This window comes from Channa argus, chromosome 19 (assembly GCF_033026475.1).
Source record: "Channa argus isolate prfri chromosome 19, Channa argus male v1.0, whole genome shotgun sequence".
Lineage (NCBI taxonomy): Eukaryota > Metazoa > Chordata > Actinopteri > Anabantiformes > Channidae > Channa > Channa argus.
The window spans coordinates 2246533-2266017 of record NC_090215.1 but is presented as its reverse complement, the minus strand read 5'-3'; the positions used below and the strand labels follow the sequence as shown (position 1 = coordinate 2266017).

The 19485-nt window shown below is 38.8% G+C and overlaps 1 protein-coding gene across 1 annotated transcript in view; it reads left to right on the top strand.

Annotated features, from left to right (window-relative positions):
* Positions 1–236: 236 nt before the first annotated feature.
* prkdc (protein kinase, DNA-activated, catalytic subunit) overlaps positions 237–19485 on the top strand; it is a 43287-nt gene continuing 24038 nt past the window's right edge. Inside the window, exons 1-41 of the mRNA XM_067487041.1 lie at positions 237–506; positions 1593–1669; positions 1751–1855; positions 3574–3648; positions 3822–3930; positions 4037–4149; positions 4300–4399; positions 4546–4601; positions 5593–5623; positions 5770–5927; positions 6191–6337; positions 6766–6930; positions 7119–7287; positions 7585–7634; positions 7755–7877; positions 8196–8345; positions 8434–8543; positions 8675–8834; positions 9064–9150; positions 9246–9365; positions 10627–10786; positions 10871–10980; positions 11152–11239; positions 11333–11496; positions 11662–11814; positions 12037–12144; positions 12284–12510; positions 13122–13216; positions 13549–13651; positions 13770–13903; positions 14128–14358; positions 14520–14746; positions 14855–15063; positions 15210–15342; positions 15527–15685; positions 16847–17050; positions 17189–17377; positions 17566–17670; positions 17749–17916; positions 18080–18207; positions 18419–18626. Of these exons, the coding sequence (XP_067343142.1) occupies positions 344–506; positions 1593–1669; positions 1751–1855; positions 3574–3648; positions 3822–3930; positions 4037–4149; positions 4300–4399; positions 4546–4601; positions 5593–5623; positions 5770–5927; positions 6191–6337; positions 6766–6930; positions 7119–7287; positions 7585–7634; positions 7755–7877; positions 8196–8345; positions 8434–8543; positions 8675–8834; positions 9064–9150; positions 9246–9365; positions 10627–10786; positions 10871–10980; positions 11152–11239; positions 11333–11496; positions 11662–11814; positions 12037–12144; positions 12284–12510; positions 13122–13216; positions 13549–13651; positions 13770–13903; positions 14128–14358; positions 14520–14746; positions 14855–15063; positions 15210–15342; positions 15527–15685; positions 16847–17050; positions 17189–17377; positions 17566–17670; positions 17749–17916; positions 18080–18207; positions 18419–18626 (5571 nt within the window). The 5' untranslated portion in view covers positions 237–343. The remainder of the gene's footprint in view (positions 507–1592; positions 1670–1750; positions 1856–3573; positions 3649–3821; positions 3931–4036; positions 4150–4299; positions 4400–4545; positions 4602–5592; positions 5624–5769; positions 5928–6190; positions 6338–6765; positions 6931–7118; positions 7288–7584; positions 7635–7754; positions 7878–8195; positions 8346–8433; positions 8544–8674; positions 8835–9063; positions 9151–9245; positions 9366–10626; positions 10787–10870; positions 10981–11151; positions 11240–11332; positions 11497–11661; positions 11815–12036; positions 12145–12283; positions 12511–13121; positions 13217–13548; positions 13652–13769; positions 13904–14127; positions 14359–14519; positions 14747–14854; positions 15064–15209; positions 15343–15526; positions 15686–16846; positions 17051–17188; positions 17378–17565; positions 17671–17748; positions 17917–18079; positions 18208–18418; positions 18627–19485) is intronic.

Below are 19485 nucleotides of genomic sequence, written 5' to 3'. Positions count from 1 at the left end.
TTGTGCATATAAGCTTCTCATGGAGAGTAATAAGAGGGAACAAGATAGACAAAAAGAAAAGTAAAGAAACAATCAGATTAGGTAAATCTGCAAAGCAGTAGGTGGCGGTAAATGTATCTTATACTTAAATTAGCAGAAAAAAAGAACTGCAGGGCTTTTATTTTGAAGTACGTGGAAAGTGTATCTTAGTCTTTCCGGAAATGTGGCGGATGTTTACGACTGAATGACTACGCGCTGGCGAGTTTGACAATTTGTTGATTAGCTGGTTCAGAGAGAGCAGCATTCTGTAAGCTTCCTCTCAGATACAGTGATGCTAATGCTATCTTAGCTCAGTGCTGCAGTCATGTCTTCCCAATGCAGCACAGCTGGGGGAATTCACGGGCTTCTTCTCAAACTTCACGAATCACTTTCAGACGAAGACAGTCGAGCTGCAGCCTTGAAATGTCATGATATTATCGGTGACTTGGGACAAGATTGCATGCTAACAGCAACCGAGAATGAGCTTGGTAAGACAGGAAAGTAAATAAAATGACGTGCGACTCCTCTCATTGTTTGATAAGAACGAATCAAATCCGCGCCAAACTCCAGTAACAATCTTGTAGAATAATGTTTTTTATTGCGTCGTGTGTTGACAAGCGTTAAACATCTTGTACTGAAATTTGATGCAGGTGTGTTTAATAACTTCTTATAATTTCGTCGTATAGAATATATACCTACAACTTTATTATTTACACTGCCTGTAGCACTAAACCTTTTCCGCCAAAACTCTAGGCGCACTCCATTTATCCGTGCCGGGGTGCCGCTTGTTACGTAGGGTTTTTAAATACCAACGTAAACCACGCCCACCTGGCATAGGTCAGATTTTGTAGCGTACCACAAATGTTGGGGGTGGGAAGGCTCAGTTCGAAAACAGTATGTAAATAATTTTATTTTTTTTTAAAAAGCGAATATTTGACAGTGGGCAGACCTTGCAAGTGGTTTCTATTCCTTTGGGACGATCCACTGTGTAAAAACAAAAGACGAAATAAAACACACTTCACCATGTGTTCGTGAGAAGCGGGGCGTGAGCTTCCGATCCTGTGGTCGGTAGGCGCCCACTCTACCAACTGAGTCACTGCCTCCCCCATGAAAAAATAATAGTGTTGAGGATAATTTACTTCAAATCAGGATTATGAGATTGATTTACTTAATTTAAGTTATAAATTCTAAGATTAAAAAGTAGAGGTACGAACCCATTCTGCATTTTTATCTCATAACCTGTCTTTAAAAATGTGACATTATTAATATTCATGTTGTTTCCTCCCTTTAACATGATAAGTTGTAGAAGATAATAGGTTGATAATCAAATGGATCAAATGGCTTCTATACACATAAACAGGGGAAACAATTTAAGCATATAAGCTTTTAGACGAACTGAAAAATCAGAGAAACATTAATCAGTTATCAAAATTGTTGCTAATTAATTTTCTGAGGAGAAAGCAATTGATTAACCAAATAATCATTGCACCTCAAATTAACATTATGTAAAGAATCTGTTGATAATTCCATCTGATTTTATCTTTGAATCCTCATTTTGTACTTTTGTCTCAAAGGTTTACAGGCATCCCTATTGTTTGCAAAAGACTATGGACTGCTCAGCTTCCTCAGGAAGTCCCTGCCATTAGAGGCGGTAGGTGTTAGTCAACAAATCGTGATGAATTATGCAGAAACCAGTAAAATTCCTATGTTAAAACAAACATCTCACTTCCAGCTTCGGGACACCCGGATTGAGATTTTATCTTTTTTGGAGACGTTTTTGGACAAGGTTTCACCATGGATCAAAGGTTGGGAGAAGACCTATGCTGTTGACATAAGAGTGAGTTCTCTAATTCTGCTATGATAAAAATAAACAACTTTAAAAAATTAAATACTCTTATAGACTGGTTTTAAGCATGAAGTTCACAGGTCAGTATATACAAAACCAAAATCACCATTACATATAACATGTAATTCTACAGTCAGTGGACACTTTATTAGATTTACCTGTATAATCTAATGCAGTCTAATACACCAGCTCGGCCATTCATTCTAATGTTTTGACCCCCCCTATTTAAAAATGAATGGGGTGGTCAAACTATTAGAAGCATGTCTTCTTCTAATGCACTTCAGTATGACTCCACTACCCACTGTGACCTCAATAATAAAGAGAGAGAGCAGAATTATCACCTTTCTGACAATTTCAACTTAAAAACAGAAATTATAACCTCGTAAAAGTAGACTTCATGACAGAGCTGCTGTATTGGACAGGTGTACCCAAGTGTCCCACTAAAACTGAGAGTGGCTGAGAATTTAGAAGACCTACAAACTAATTCATTTGCATGTGTATAGTATTCCACATTCAACAAATGATGTTGTTTTCAGTGTTGTGAGAGCCACTTTGAAAGCTTAGCTTTTACGCTACTGATCATTTCACACTTGGAAATCCTGCTGTAAAAAGAAATTCAGTTAAGCTTAGATATATTTTTGTTAATTTACTTAGAAAAAGTAGCTCACATTAGTTACAAAAAGATCAAATTTGAGAGTGTACATATGATACATATGACGTTATAACAAAAGTTGCATGCCAGCAAAAATGCCATTCAACTGAGTTAATGCAAAATATGCATTTTAGATCACAGTTATACTGTTCATAAACCAAATGACTTGGACTAAAGTCAGTCACAACATTACCACTGGTGGTCTTAATAATGTCATAGGACAAGGGTCATTGTGGCCACTCTTATTAGTTTACAGCTACACAGCCCCATACAGTATATATTTTTATATACTTTAATTAAGTATATATACTTAAATTATAAAATACAAGTACTCCACTAATAAAAAAAAAGTATTTTAAACAATATTGATTATGGTAATTCATGATAAATCAACATTTATTATTATTTAATAATGATGCTTAATAATAATGAGCTTTTGTTTTAGTAGCCATTGTCTATCAGTCAGGTGCGGATACTTGAGTTAGCAGGATTACACTTAGACAGGTAACTTCTAAACAGCATGCAATAACTCCTCAGAACATTTGTTAATAAATGGAAATAACAATACGTATGACATCAACATATGTTCAAGTTTAGTTTTTTAAAGTTACAGTCCAAACATTCTAAACTTTAATCAAATATTTGTCACGGGTGAGTTGACAGTTCCACTTGTTGGAATTCCTTCAAAACGTAACCTGTCCTAAACATTTCAGTCCATCTTGGCTTTTCACACGGACAAAATTTGTATTATCTGACTACAATTCAAGCATTAAAGTACAAAAAATACTTGTACCTTTTTAGATTGTTTGACCAACTGTCTTTTTGTGACATCTGACTTCTGACTGTCTTCAACTTGCACCTTGTAGAGACGCAAAGGTGAAATATAAATGAAAAAGGTTCTAATTCTTCGCAATGACTCGATTTGTAGTCTATACCCAAATGTCAATGAGTAGTTTAACTACACAAATCACCTTGCATTTATGAATGTGGTTAAACCACCAGCAAGCTAAATGTAGTTTTTCATTGGTTGTTTATTTTCTCCTTTTTCTTCATGCAGGACATGTGCATGGCTGTTTATACAAAGGAAAAATTTGCGAAATCGAGGACTTCAGTGCTGGAGCTCCTTATTAAGGTTGGCTTTATGTATTTTCTTTGACCTTAGCCTAGTGAGCATCATAAGCTGCCCTCAAGGAGACTGCTATGATGTGACACGATTATAAAAATGTTATATAAATATGAAATTAATTACCCCTGATACATATTTAACAGTGGTTGGCGTTTATTCTGAGTAAATTGTCTTCATAGCTTCTCCAAACAACAAAGGATTCCAGTGTTGCTGCAGACTTCAAAATCCGTGATATATTTAGCAGGTTTTACAGTGAGCTTTATCAGAAGAGCAAGCTACCAGATTCAGGTTAGTGCTGCCAAGTTTTAACATTATGAAACAACTTCATTCAGGTCATGAACATTTTAATTACTGAAACATTTATACTTTCTTTCTTTCTTTCTTTTGGGAATAGTACTTGGCAAAATTTATGAGTTGCTGGGAGTTCTTGCAGAGGTGCACCCCAGTGAGATGGTCGACAACTCTGACAAACTCTACAAAGCCTTTCTGTTGGAGCTGAAAGAACAGGTTTGTTTTACGGATGATATGGCATCACTATAGCTCAAATGCAGAAATCCCTATGCAGTGCAAATCATTTTTCCTGCTTTTTATAACTGGTCCACAGCTTGTTATAGTCCTGGTTTTCTCAGCAAATATAAGTAGTTTATTTTTTTCCAGATGACTTCTTCAACTAAGGAACCAAAACTTTTTGTCGTTGCTGGATGTTTGAGAGGAATCACCGCCCTAATGGTCAACTTCCCTAAAAGCATGGAAGAAGGTGGGTGGGTGGGCTGGGGGTGTGTGTGTGTGTGTTTGTTTGTTTGTGTGCATCCCTAATTTTTGCAAACTCAATTTATGTCACTTTTACAAAAAAGTCACAGTTGTTGCTAGAGCTTTACGATTAGTGTGTCTCTCTTTTTGCAGACCCAGCAACATCTAAGGAAATTTTTCAGTATGCACTGAAGGCAATCAGTCCTCAGGTAAATGTTATCATCTCGGCTAACAATCCTTTACAGTGGAAGTACCCTGCATGACAAACGAAGTGTACATGATATGTGTAGAGTTCAGTATTACGCCTCAGTGCTGTTTTGGTACAAACTGAAATATGTAGCGAGCAGTTCAATCGTGTACAGAAATCCATTTAGTAAACCACTCAAACGGGCAATAGAAACATACTGGTAATTGAAATAGTTAAACGCACACTTCTAAGTTGTGAAAGGATAATTGTTCATTTTCTAAATTAATCCTATTGTCCACATGGTAAAACTAACATTGTATCTTCACTTGTTGTCAGACCAGCAGAAACGATTAACTTGATTGTCTGTGCCATAGACCTCTGTTGTTGTCTTCTGTTCCTGTGGGCTGTTCCCTTTCAGGGGTCACCACAGCGAATCATTTGTCTCCATCTAACCCTGTCCTCTGCGTCCTTTTCGCTCACACCAACTAACTTCATGTCCTCCCTCACTACATCCATAAATCTCCTCTTTGCTCTTCCTCTAGACCTCCTGCCTGGCAGCTCCAACCTCAGCATCATTATACTCATATATTCACAGTCTCTCCTCTGAAATCTCAATCTGGGCTCTCTGACTTTATCTCCAACACATCTAACATGAACTATTTGTCTGATGTACTAATTTCATATCGGGTCCATTCTAGTCACTCCCAAAGAGAACATATGCCACAATGTCTGTGGCATACAGTACATAAACAAGCTAATTAGGCTGACAAGTGACTAAACATGAGAAAATTTGATGGTTTTGTTGTTTGTATGATGACTGTGGACAGTACATTTAATTAAGAAAATGTTATCTTGATTATGTAGCATACAGCATATTTTAATATTAACCCTTATGCTTTGTGTTTACTATAACATGGCACGCTGATCTGTTTTGTGATCTGTTTTGCACTTTACATCAAATGTCAAACTAGGTACTATAACTCATAATAGCTTGTTATCCCATTCTTTTGCAGATGGAAATGAGTCGCTATGCAGTCACATTTGGTAAGATCCTCCATTTTAAAATGCAAAATAAAGATATGGCATTAAAGTTGACATCTGTTGTGGTGGTGTACAGTATGATGTCAAAATAATTATTACAGTATATACGTATGGGCCCATCTATGTATCTTTGACTGTTTCTCAAACAGCTGGTCTTAGATTATTTGCCAGACATGCATCCCAGTTCAGCAGTTGCCTTTTGGACCACTACAGAGCTTTGTTTGAAGTCATGTCTAAGCTTTGTGGACACATCAACGCTGAAATGAAGAAGACAAGTTACTATGCACTTGAGGCCTTCCTCAAACAGGTAAACTTATCAAGGCCTAGGAGTAAAAACCTGTTTATGCAGCAATTGTATTGGGTTCCTCCTTGCTATTCTGCCATGTTCTGGTTCAGTGTTAGTTTTATAGTAGACTCATGAACAATGGAATTTGCCATTGATGAAGAGGCCTTCTGATTGTACATGAAGTGCCTGACAATCCATTTGTGGAGACCCATACTCTTTAGAAAAGTTTTTTTTTAACCTTTTCCAAGCCTGTCGATGAGCCGCTTTTATTTAATATGTACTAGGTTGCAGTTCTGGTGGCAGAAAATATCGAAGAGCACAAAAGCAAGTTGAAGTTCTTCATGCAGAAGTTCTGCGGCATCATTAAGACCATGGACTCCACCCACAAAGAACTGTCGATTGCCATACGAGGATATGGATTCTTTGCAGCCGTATGTATGCTTAATGATTATTCTAATTGGAGTGATTAAAAACAATATTTTTGTAGATGGTTGTGTACGAGTGTTTGAAATTGTTGTAATCTACAGTGCTATTGGTTTCTTTTAAGATAGAATTGTGTATATGTTTCTGTTCCTTTACTGTTGCACGATCCTAAGTCATAGAGCTTCTGTTGTTGTTCATATGTATATATTTAGATACATAATAGCAATTTAAAGAACTGAAATAGTGAGAATTAACAGATCCACAGTTCATTAAGGTTCATTAATAAATAGTTTAAAGTAAAAAATGTAACAGTAATGAACTATTGTGAACTAAAATTGCCTGGTCTGGAGTAAGTGCTACTTAAGTACACTGGGCATCGGCAACATCTGTACAAAGAAGAAGTCTTGTTGCAAAATGCATTTTTTTCCCTGTGCAGCCATGCAAGAAAGTTTGCCCTCAGGATGTGGACTTGATGTACACTGAGCTGATTCAGCGCTGTAAGCAGATGTATCTAACTGAGTCTGATGGGGAGGACGACAGCTTCTACCAGCTGCCCAGCTTCCTCGATTCTATAGCCAGTGTCCTCATTCACCTGGACAAGGTGACAAATTCAGTCAATCATTTACTTTGACCAAATGTTCGCAGTACAACTTCATAACATGAGATGGCTCCTTTCAATCTTATCTGTATGCACCGTTATATCTTTATTGTGTTCCCCGCAGTGGGAAGGTCGATTTTAAACCCATTCCCAAGTTAATTTGAACCTCTGCTTTGTGTCTATGGCCTCAGATTCCAGAGGTGTACACACCACTCCTGGAACGTCTTATTGTGGTACAGATTGACAGCTTCCCTCAGTACAGTGAGAGAATGCAGACGGTTTGTTCCAGGTCCATCCTCAAGGTGCTGGTGGCCATAGCCTCTAAAGGACCTGTACTATGGAGTTTCATTAGCTCAGTGGGTATGTTGGTCATAATTACTCTGTATCTGCATCAAAGTTTTTGTATATCTGTGTGTGTAGTGTGCAGAGGAGCCTAGATTTGTTTGTATATATTTGAGTCTCCATCACATCTATGCTAAATTGAGGATCCAAGATTGAATATTAGGGTTGTAAAGCTCTGTGAGATTTAAATAGTGATAAACAGCTTCTTAAATACAGTGAAACGTTACATTTTAACAACATGCTGCTTTTTTACTCTTATCTGAGAGGAAAATGAATAACATCTGGTTAAATATTCACTTTGTTCTTCTTTTGTAGTGCACCAGGGCTTGATTAGAGTCTGTTCAAAACCAATAATGCTTTCTGAGGTGGGGTGCTTGCTTTTTACATTGCTTTCATATTAAAACACACGTTTTATGAGCTATGCAATTCACTTTGCCTGAAACAGAAAGTCTTATTTTCTTTACTGCAATGGGATTTTCTCTCAGGACAAGAACAGTGAAAACAGTCCATATCAGTCATCCCAAGTTCGAACTGGAAAATGGAAAATTCCATCCAGTCACAACTACCTTGGTCTGTTTAAAGAACTTCTAGACTGTGATCAGTTGAAGGTACAGTTGTGTAATTTAACATTTTATGTATCAGATTGCTTGTATGATATCGGAAATTTGTTTGCACATTTACATTTTAACCATCCAGCTTTAAAGTCCAGTAAAGCCTGTTTTGAAATAATTACGTTAAGCAACTTTAAAACTACTTTACAACATGATAAGATCACTTCCAGAGTCTTTCATTTTAAATTATGAATTGTCAAAATTTAGCTAAAACATATCTTGTTCTAGGGAAGATTATTTCATGCCTATAATTTGACAGCTTTTTGTGTGGTACCAGAGAACATTCTGTGCAATGTCTTTGTTGATCCTCTGCAGGACTCAGGATTTTTTGATGGGGCTTTTGAAAGTCAGAACTCTGCGGTTGTGTCTTTGAGCCGCCTCCTTTATGATGAGTTGGTGAAATCAATTCTCCGTATAGTGGAAAAATTGGACTTGTCTGTGCAGAAAGTGACAACTGGAGATGAGGTGAGACCTCACTCTCAGGCCCAACGTTGATACATATACTGTCTGCATCTGTCTGCCGATCTATGCCCCTTTCCTCTTTGTCTGTCAGGATCCCAGGGATGCAGCCCATGTCCTGCCCTCTACTGACCCCACAGCTCATCTGTTGCCCAGTAAGGTCAAAGACTTCACGGCCTTCATCAACCTGGTTGACTTCTGCAGGTGACACAGCCACAACAAAAACACTCCTGCCAAGCAGAGAAAAAGAACAAAATTGTGATTCCCAACTTTATTGTGACACAACTTGCGGGCAACCGAAAGGTAATCATACGTTTTTCTTTTTTCCTCTGCAGTGAATTGTTGCTGACTAAACATGTGGAGTATTTTCAGTCCTGGATGTATCCCTTAAGCCACGAACTTATTCTCCACTCCATACGAAATCCACTTGTCAGTGGCTTTTACAAGCTTCTCTCTGTCACCATGAAAATAGCCAAGAGAATCAAGTACTACCAGGTAATATTGCTAATATAACTACCAGTGCCATCCAATGTGTTTATCTGGTGATCACATGGCATCATTTTAAGAAACTATGTTTGAAAACTATAATTATGTGACCATCTGAAAATGTCTGTTGGCTCAGATGTAAGTTGAAAACACTCAGAACCCAAATAGGAATGTCATGCAATGCACTCACCATATTGAATATTATATAATAAAAGTCATGCAAATCCAATTTGAACAGGGAGTTGGCCTGAGAAGCTCCACATCCCCCCAGAGCGACACTGTGAAAAGTGCTTGTTTGGCGCTCTTCTCAAAATTTGGAAAAGAGGTAGTTTTTTTTTTCATGGAAATGGAATCACTAAAATTGAGTATTACTGAGGAGGTAAATGTATAGAAAATCTAAGTGATGTTATTCCCACATAGGTGTGTGTGAGGACGAAGCAATACAAAGATGAGTTGCTGGCATCCTGCCTGACATTTATCCTCTCGCTGCACCACAACATTGTTGCTCTGGACATCAAGGCCTATTGTCCTGCTCTTGAGGTTAGATGCTTTTTATTTGTTTATCATGGATTTGTTGGTGGTTTCCAAGGATCTTCCAATCAGGTATGCTTGTGCCTCAGGGGATACTTCTGCAGTTACCAAGTAATTTTATGAAATAATATAATATATAATAATAATAATAATAATAATAATAATAATAATAGTAGTAGTAGTAGTAGTAGTAGTAGTAGCAGTAAAGTTAAAAAGCCCAATGATACATTTTAAAAGCGTAAAAACGAAATGTATTTACTATATTAAACAACTGAAATGGTTTGATAAATGGTACTAGCTGATAAACAGTGGAAGTGGGTAAATAGTACTGCAAAAGTGGCTAAAATAATTATGGAAAAATGGTAACTTAACGTAGTAAATGGATGAATGCAGTGGTTACCTCAAAGTAATTGATAAATCAATGGTAAAATAGTAATGAGTATACTGTGAAATAGCTAAAAGTAATGGATAAACAGCAATGCGCAGTGCAAATCATTACCTATGCAGTGAACACTGACTGTTCAATATATGAATAAAATTGATAAAGCTACATCCTTTATTATATTTATTTTTAGTCTTAAATAATGTAGTAATATTCAGTTTAATTAGTTAAAATTTACACATTTGGCTCATGACCGAAACATGGGAGAATGTACCAGTATTTTAACCCTTTAAAATACTGGTACAAATACTTTAAAATAAAAGACACAGACTTCACCAAATTTCAACTTTTTCTATTCTATGTTTTCTATGGGTTTATTTTTGGGTGGAAATGTACATTAATGCTTTTAAAATCTTCTCTGACTTCCGTATCTGAAAAATATATTTCTGATTCTAGCTGAATAACTCCTTTAGATGACATCACCTGGAGGAGTTTTTCATCATTAGGAGTTCAGATGATGTCATCTGGGGGAGCTCTGGAAAAGCAGGTTGACCATGAATACAAACTCTATATTGTGAGCAACAAGATGACATAATTTGAACTGGTTCCACCAATTGATGTCATCTGGAGGCATTTTTCAGCTAGAAGTAAAGAGATACTTTGATATAGGGAAGGGATTGAGGAGTTTAATGGCATTTATGTACATTTACTACCTGAATTAGAACCAAAAAAACCATTCAGAATCTGTGAATGCGTCTTTTAATGGACACCAGTGTAGAGTTCAAACTGCCTACTACTATACTTACTAGATTCTTTGTGTGTGTGTGTGTGTGTGTGTGTGTGTGTGTGTGTGTGTGTGTGTGTGTGTGTGTGTGTGTGTGTGTCTAGGCGGCTCTGAAACTGGGTCTGAGCCATGTTCCTTTGGCTAATGCCGCCCTAGATGCTCTTGAGGACTGGTCCTCCCACATTTCTTTGGAGATCATGCAGCCCTGTTACACCAACATCCTTCCTCTTCTGGATGGATACCTGAAAGCCATCTCCAAAGACAGTAAGTCCTGCTAGTGTCAGGGGAGGTCAAGCACATTTGTGTTTTAATAAATGAAAAGTCAAATGAATGTGTTGCTGTCTTTAGACAAAGATGAGAGCAGCTGGGAGGTGATGTCTCGTTTGCCTTCAAGAAATGACAGAGGATACACCAGAGTGTTGACAAGGCTTCTAAAGCAATCCAAGCAGCTTTCCATGGTGATTGAAGGGGGATTGGGAAAACACATTGTAGTATTACAGAAGTAATTTTTCAGGTGGTAGTCATGAGCTACCTGTTATTGTACAGTCCAGGAAACGATTTGTGTACAGAAGCTTGATATTCCTCAGGTCCTCTGTTTCTGCTCCCTGATTTTTTGTGTCTAAATGCAGGAAGATGCTCCGCTTGTCGCAGTGAGGCTCAGGGTGGTAAAACTGCTCGGTCACCTGGGGGGGAAGCTTAACAGGAACCTTGTAGCCGGTATGGACTTAAACAGTCAGAGACCTGTTCCAAGAGCTCATGACAGTGAATAGCGATGTTAACAGTTTTTGTTGACCATCTGTTGTGGCATAGTGGTCTCATCAGAAGAGATGATGAAGAAATTTGTTGCCTGGGACTCTGAGAAAAGACTGAGTTTTGCAGTGCCATTCGCTGACATCAAGCCTGTCATCTATCTGGACCCATTTCTGCCTCGCATCAGTGAACTGGCTTTGTCCACAAGTGACCGACAAACTAAAGTACGTCAAAATAGTTTTCAAAGCTTTCCTTATCTAATTCAGCTCACTAAATTACTTTCATACAAACTTGCGATAGAAATTGACACAGCTTTGACATTATGACAACGATATAAGAAAGTATATATAAATGATTATTACAATCAGATTCTCACATCTTTAATGCAGGTAGCGGCTTGTGAGCTGCTCCACAGCTTGGTGGTCTACATGGTTGGGAAGAGTGCTCAGATGGTTGAAGACAAGAGTAGTTTGCCACCTATGTACAAGTTACATAAGAGGCTTTTCCCTGTGCTACTGCGTCTGGCCTGTGATGTCGATCAGGTGTGTGCACTCCCATCTGTATTGTAGCTAATCTGCATAGACCCCCACTGGTCTTCAATATCACAGGACTTGGAAAGGTTATAATCATGTGGCATAATAAAATAAAAACTGTATTTTTAGCCCATGGCCACAATGCAAAATCAGATCCTAATCAAAAAGATGAGACCTCTTTTCAGAGGTGCTTGGGTAAAAGGCTTGTGATGACGGGAATGTCTTTGGCAGGTAACGAGACAGCTCTTCGAACCACTGGTCATGCAGCTAATTCACTGGTTCACAAACAACAAGAAGTTTGAAAGCCAAGACACAGTAGCTGTTTTAGAGGCAATACTGGTAAGTGTGAAGGCCTGTACATGGCTTATGCTTCACTAAATATTATCATTTCATTTAAGACATAATTGTTTCATTGCTTTTTAAAAAAAAAAATTCTTGCACTAATTGATTGCCCCGCCTCCTGTTTGTCTTTGCTAAGGATGGTGTGGTTGATCCCATGGACAGCACTCTGCGAGACTTCTGTGGGCGCTGCATTGAAGAGTTTGTCAAATGGTCAATCAAACAGACCACCCCTAAGCAGCAAGAGAAGAGCCCTACCAACATGAAGTCTTTGTTTAAACGGATCTACAGCTTGGCACTCCACCCCGGGGGGTTCAAACGACTTGGTGCTGCCTTGGCATTCAACAGCATCTACCGACAATTCAGGTGTGAACTTCCTCACTCTCTTGTTACTGTAGAGTCTTACAACTTGTGGGCCAAATACGTGGATGAAATTACAACCCTGATATTAAGGGTTCCACCGATTGCAGTCATAATTTTAAAACAAATGGTTCAATATCACATACATTATAAATACCATTTATTTAAAAAATTTATTTAATTTATATAAAAAAAAAACTTTTCTTTTCTGGCTTTGGACTAGTTAGTGTGCCCACATTTAATAGATGGAAACCAGTTGCAAGACCAGTTGCAAGACCAAGACCAGTGGCATTCAGACTAATTCACACAGTGCCTTTCTGCTATTGTTTATGTTACAAATAGTTTATTTTACAAATCAAATGATGGTTGATTTTATTTAGCTTTTTTGACAAAAATGTAGAAAAAGGCTCAGAATTTGGTAGAAAGGTAGAAAGTCCGTGTTTTAATGTGTTATGCAGGTACAATAATTGGGTTCTCATGAATGACTGATATTCTCTTTAGAAGTCTGGTTGTACTGTGTGAAAGCATTCAACCTTAGACCCTTGAAAAAAGGAAAATAAAAGTTGTTCACATGAAAGAAAAATGTCTTTGCTCAATGCTGCTGTTTGTCTCTGCAGGGAGGAAAATTCCTTGGTGGATCAGTTTGTCTTTGAGATTCTCGTCATATTTGTCGAAAGTCTGGCTCTTGCACACGCAGATGAGCGCTCTATGGGTAAGTGTTTAGTTTTATAGACAGAACACATCAATTAGTTCCTGTTGTATATTAAATAAATGGTTTGATGTGAAGTGTGTCAATGTATGTTGATTTCAGTAGTGAATCAGGTCCTTTGAAGATCAGTATCTACAGTATAAACCTGTTACATTACTATGAAATATGCTTTGTAAGTTATTCCAAATACATAATGTTTTAGATTTCTTGTTTTTAACTTTAATTTAACTCGTATTTAATGCGCACTAATTTATGCTGAGAGGTTCCATTAAAGAAAAAATACAAAGTAAATGTTGTCAATTGTATGATGCTACTCTGTCACTCTGTTTTTTCAGGTACATTGCAACAGTGCGGCATTGCCATTGACCACCTGAAAAGAATCATCAATAAAAAGGCCCCCAGTCTCAATCAGCACAATGCTAAGAGACGTATTCCGAGGTTGGTACTTGGCAAGCGATGACACTTTCCTTCAATTGTAATGAAATGTTTTTAAAAAGTGTTTATGACATTCAGCTACTAGGTAAAATGTTCCTTCCCCGACCTCCTCTGCTTGTAGGGGCTTTCCATCTGAAAAAAAACTGTGCTTGTCAGATGTGGTTTTATGGCTTCTGGAACAATGTGGCCGACCTCAAACTGAATGTCGCCACAAATGCATGGAGCTCTTCTATGAGTTTGTTTCTCTGCTTCCAGGTGAGTAATGCTACCAAGTGCTTCAGTGTTCACATTTTGCCCTGATGAGAACATAACCTAACATATGTAATCAAAGATATATTTTTCTATTTTCAAAGCAGCTCTGTAATGAGGCAATACATTTATTGCCAACACTGATCTCCTTGATGCTGCTACTTTGGCTAAATGTACTTTTTATATACACGTGAATAATGTTGTCGACGGGTGTTTGTGACTGAATTCAGGAAAGAAGTCTCTACCTCAGTGGCTGGATGCCTTGTTGAGGGATCATGGCGTAGATTTCCTGATCTCACAGTTTGAAGGTGGAGGACTCCTCTCCCAGCCAACTCTGAAGGATCTGGCAGGTCCTTTTAGTGTCAGAGTCACTCTACAGTGGATGGATCTACTGCTGGCTGCCCTGGACTGCTACAACACCTTCATCCGCTTACACCTAATCAAGCCTCAACACATGCTTAGTAAGTTTTACGTGTGGAATGGTTTAGGGTTATAGTTAGGCCTTTGTTTAACATGTACTCCTGCATAAAATCTGAGTTTTCATTTGGGCCTATATCCTGTTATTTTGGCTGTATTGGCAGTGCATTGATCTCAGTAGATTCTTTTTTCCTTCATTTCCAAGGCTTCAAAGACAAGTCAAGTTTTTTGAAAGCTATCAGTTTCTTTTTGACTGAGCTGGCAACTAATGACCTGGCAGCAGCAGAGAGCTGCTTCCATCACAGCATGAAGACGTCTCACTTTAGCCCCAGAGAGGTGGAGCAGTACAACTGCAGCAAATGTACGATCATTGTTCGCCTGCTGGAGTTCGCTACCATGGTGCTCGTCAAAGGAGATCCAGAATTTTTGAAGGTACCACAAAATTTAGGTCATTGAGAGTCAAGAGTCTTAGTTTGGAAGTTATTAGATTTTTATTTATTTAAGCTTTTTTCTCACAATTTAATTTCTAACTTTTCACAGCCTTTGGAACAAGATCTTTTTTGCACAGTTTTGTTTGAGTTGACTGCACTGGTGGTGTGTGAGCCATCCTCCGTCGGCTTCAACATGGCAGATGTGGAGGTAATGAAGAACCTGCCGGAAGTGTGTGTCCCTCTGCTGAAAGCCCTGCTGTCCTCGCCGTACCGCACTCTTCTAGAAAGTAGCTTGCGGACAAAGATCTCACGCAAAAGGTGTGTTAGTAAAATTCGAGTATTGTTATTTTGATTTAACTTTTAAAGACAACGACAAGCCACTTAACCATATTTTTAGTCCACCATAACCACGGATACTTACACTACTATTACCTAAACTGTTCTTTGTTTCTGACTTTCCACAGTGTAGAGGAGTTGTGTGCTGTAGACTTCTACCATTCTAGCTCTCTGGGTCGGCATGACCAGATAGAAATGGTTCTCTCCTCCTGTAAGCAAATGCACAAGGCTGGTATTCTCAGCTCCATTCTACAGAGCGAGGTATTTGAACATTGAGTCAACGTAGGCCTTATATTCATATATATATGTATATGTATATGTATATACATATACATATACATATATATAGGTCTTTGTAGGATTGTTCCGCAGGGTTTGTTGCATATTTTACAACATTTACTCTGTGTTTGTGTTTGCTTGGTTTTTTTTTTTTTTTTTTTTTAAGGATTCAGCCTATGTCCAATCCCTCGGGTCTCAACTTCTAATGACTGTGTATAAAGGCATCGCACCTGGAGAGGACAGGAAGGCACTTCCATCCTTGGACATTAATACCAGGAGGGTAGCAGATGGCCTGCTTCAGCTTGCCTTTTGTCTCAGTCAACAGGTGAGTTGTAAAAATTGATCAACTTGTAACTACCTTAAGCTGGGTATTTGACTTCAGTCATATCAAGTACTGAAAAAAGCCTCGTTATATCACTTTGATATCAAAGTTTGGTACCTAGGCAGGACCTGGCAGTGGAAGATTTTAATATATGCAACTGAAAATTGGAGCATGTGAATATAAATAACAGCTTTGGTTACTAGTATCAGTAGGAATGCCAACTGATTATCAGCATTTGAAACTACAAGATATGATTAAAGTTATCATGGTAACAATGCGTTCTGTCCTCTGTGTGGCTGAGGACCAGACTGGAGAATTGGTTGACAAGAGAGAGTGAACAAGTGGTGAGCCCTCAAGCCAAAAACATACTTTTATATACTATTTAATATATATAAATACACTATTTATATAGCTCAAATTCACAAGAAAATCCGCTCAAGGCATATTACGTAATAATGTCAAGACTGTAGAGGAAACCCAATGAACCCCACTTGAGCAAGTTATTCCTTTCCCCTATGGAAAGCAAGAACTCCCTTTAATGGAAGAAAGCTCCAGCAGATCAGGCAGTGATCTGAGTGGAAAGTGGAGAGAGAAAAGAAAAAACAACAAGAGCAACAAGAAAACATTGGGCAGGTTGGTCGGATCAGCTACTGCACAGTGGAAAACACACAGCTCCAAAGCCGGGGAAGCATGCAGAAAGGGACAGAGAGGGGGAGGCAAGACTATCGGAGAAAGATAACACAACGTTATGTCATGCAATGGTGACCTACAAATGCAGACTGAGGGGAGAGGAGGAGAGCTAGCAGCTCCCCCACTCTCAAACAGCCCCTCCCTCTGCCGTCTTTACCACCTTCAGCAGTGAATAATATCAGACCTAGTTTTCATTTCATACAGAGTTTAAGAAACATTTTGATTCTGGGATTTTTCTGTTGGAGGCATTAATAATTATTTTTTACTCAATCATCTATTTATCAAGTTATAACTCAGTCAATAAAACAAAAGATTTGCAGCATAATAGTCTGTAGCATAAAGCTCTTTTTGTTTAAAGTGATTTATAAAACTATCATAAAAAAAAGTATCAATGTAAGGTTTTCTTTGCCGTCAGTGTACCATGTGTTTCACATGTTTTTTTACAGCCTCCGTTTGTATATTGTTTTCCTGCAGAGTGAGCAGCTGGTGGACTTGCTCCTGAACACCATCATGCTTTCTGTGCCAATATCTGGAAACCAAAGCCATAACTTCTTCAGCTTCTCGCATGGCGAGTATTTCTACAGCCTCTTTCAGACGACCATCAACACCGAGCTGCTGAGAAATCTTTACACCACAGCACCACATCTAATGCAAGCTTCCTCTCAAAATTCCAGCATGGTAGCTCTTTATCAACTGTTCTCACGTTTTTAGTTAGTCTAAGGACAACAGAACAAAACTTTCACTTTATAGACAAAGAAGCTGATTGTATGATGGAAGTGCGCATACAAAGGAACATGTTTTTGAACTTTTCATCAGGTAAGCGTGTTGCTGAATGGCATGCTGGACCACAGCTTCAGAGAGTGCTCTGTGAGGAAGACTCAGGGAAAACAGCTGGTTGAAGAAGTGCTAAGAAGATGGAATAGTCTGCAGTCATGGTGGGAGGGACAGTCTTCCACACCAGAAAGCAAAACTGCTACTCTCTTGTTACTCTCCAAGCTCCTACAGGTACAAGCTGAAGTTACCGCTGTAATTTGCTACTAAAAGCAAGAACAGAATCTGTAACTACCAAGTCACTACATAAGTAAATTCATTACCACGTTTAAATAGTCATAAGTTGTGTGCTCCAGTTAAAATAGTGCATATTTGCCTGTACTGTTGCATTATGACATTAAGTGCTTTCCTTCTTTCATCAGATTGATTCCTCTGTCTGCTCCAATATCAACCATGAAGCCTTCCGACCAGTGTTTTCCACATTCACTCAGCTGCTTGTTGACACTAATCTCCCTTTGAATCTAAAGGTAACACAGAGATTATTGTACAAATATTAAGGTACAGGCTTCTGTACGTCCAATTGATGGATTTTCTCATGTGTTCAGAGTCAGGCCCTGTTGGTGTTGCCTTTCTTTACAACCCTCCCAGAGGAGCAACTATCTGAGCTGCAGAGAGCCCTGGATGCCCTGGTAGCTTCACACTTCCCCATGCAGTCCGATGAGTTTGCTAAGGGCTCGCTCCAGCGCAACAACTACATGGACTGTATCCGAAAGGTGAAGTCAGTGATATACGTTAGCTTTACCACAAGCGTTTCAAGAGGTGCTGCTGCAAAGGAAAAGTTGTGAAGGACATTTTAATAAATTTTAATAGCAAGTGGTGCTTGGACCATTTCGTACTTTGACTTCATAACAACAAGCTGAAATTTCTGTCTTTTAGTTGCTGGATGCCCTGGAGCTTTCTCAGAGCCCACTCCTGCTCAAACGTTTGGCAAGAATTCTGTGTCAAGATAGAAAACACATCATGGAGGAGCAATTCCAAGTCTGTTTCCAAAGAATTGCAAAGCGGTTAGTGAAGCGTTCACATCCAAATATGAAGCTACACATGGGGTTTCTTTCTTAGCTGTTTTTTATTGGCATCATCAAGAAAGTTGTCAGTACTGATGTATCTAGTTCCTGGTCAGCAAACCCTGATGTGATATGCCTTGCATTATTACAGGAACCTGTACTGCTCCGTTACAATTGCAGATTTTGACTCTGCCTTTAACTGTCTGATTAGATCAAGCAATGAGCGGCAGCTGCAGCTACTGTGTACTGTATATGGGGTGATCCAGCAAGGTGATGTGCCGATGAGCTCCATGCTGCAGGCCATGATGGAGAGGGTTCTGCTGCCTCTGGCCTCTCACTGTAGCACCCAGGCGCTGAATGACTTCTTTGTGGCAAATGTCTGCAACATAATGGAGTTGCTGCTCAATCGCTTCACCAAGGTTTGTTCCTTAACATTCTTACACCCTTAGAATTTATACTACACTATGTTGATGGATCGCTGCAGTCAAGCTCTTAATGTGAATTTATTCTTGAGCAAACTGCTCCACCTCTCACCTGGTTTGAGTTCAGTGTTTTGTTTTTTTGTTTTGTTCCGCTGGATTAATTTGAGGATTATAAAGCAGCCATTTCAGAACACTCTTAAGGTTTCTCTCATAAATTGTTGGTGCTCTCAAACAGGGTTTGGGTTTTTTTAAATATCGGAGGACTTTTAAGTTGTTACCTTTTTAAAGTGGGCTCTTCCTGCTCTTCTTCAATGTAGCCCACCTTTAATCAGAAAGGGCATATGGTGTCCATGGATACCATACAGAGTTCATTAACAGTGTGTTTCTGTTTTACGTTTTTTTTATCTACTGGAACTTTCCTTCTCTTCGATCTAAACAAATCCAAATCACCTCAATCTGGCCTCTCTGACTTTATCTCCAACACATCTAACATGAGCTGTCCCTCTGATGTCCTCATTCCTGATCCTGTCCATCCTCGTCACTCCCAAAGAGAACCTCAACATCTTAAGCTCTGCTACCTCCAGCTCTGCCTCCTGTCTTTTCTTCAGTGCCACTGTCTCTAAGCCGAACAACATCTCTGGTCTCACCACCGTCTCTAACACCTTTCCTTTCATTCTTTTATCACACAACACACATGACACTTTTCTCCATCCGTTCCAACCTGCCTGCACTCGCCTCTTCACCTCTTTTCCACACATTTCCATCCTAATCTTTAATCACACTAACCTGCTGCACATCCTTCCCATCTCTATCTCTTTGTCTGGCCAACCTGTATAAAACCACCTCTCCCTCTTTA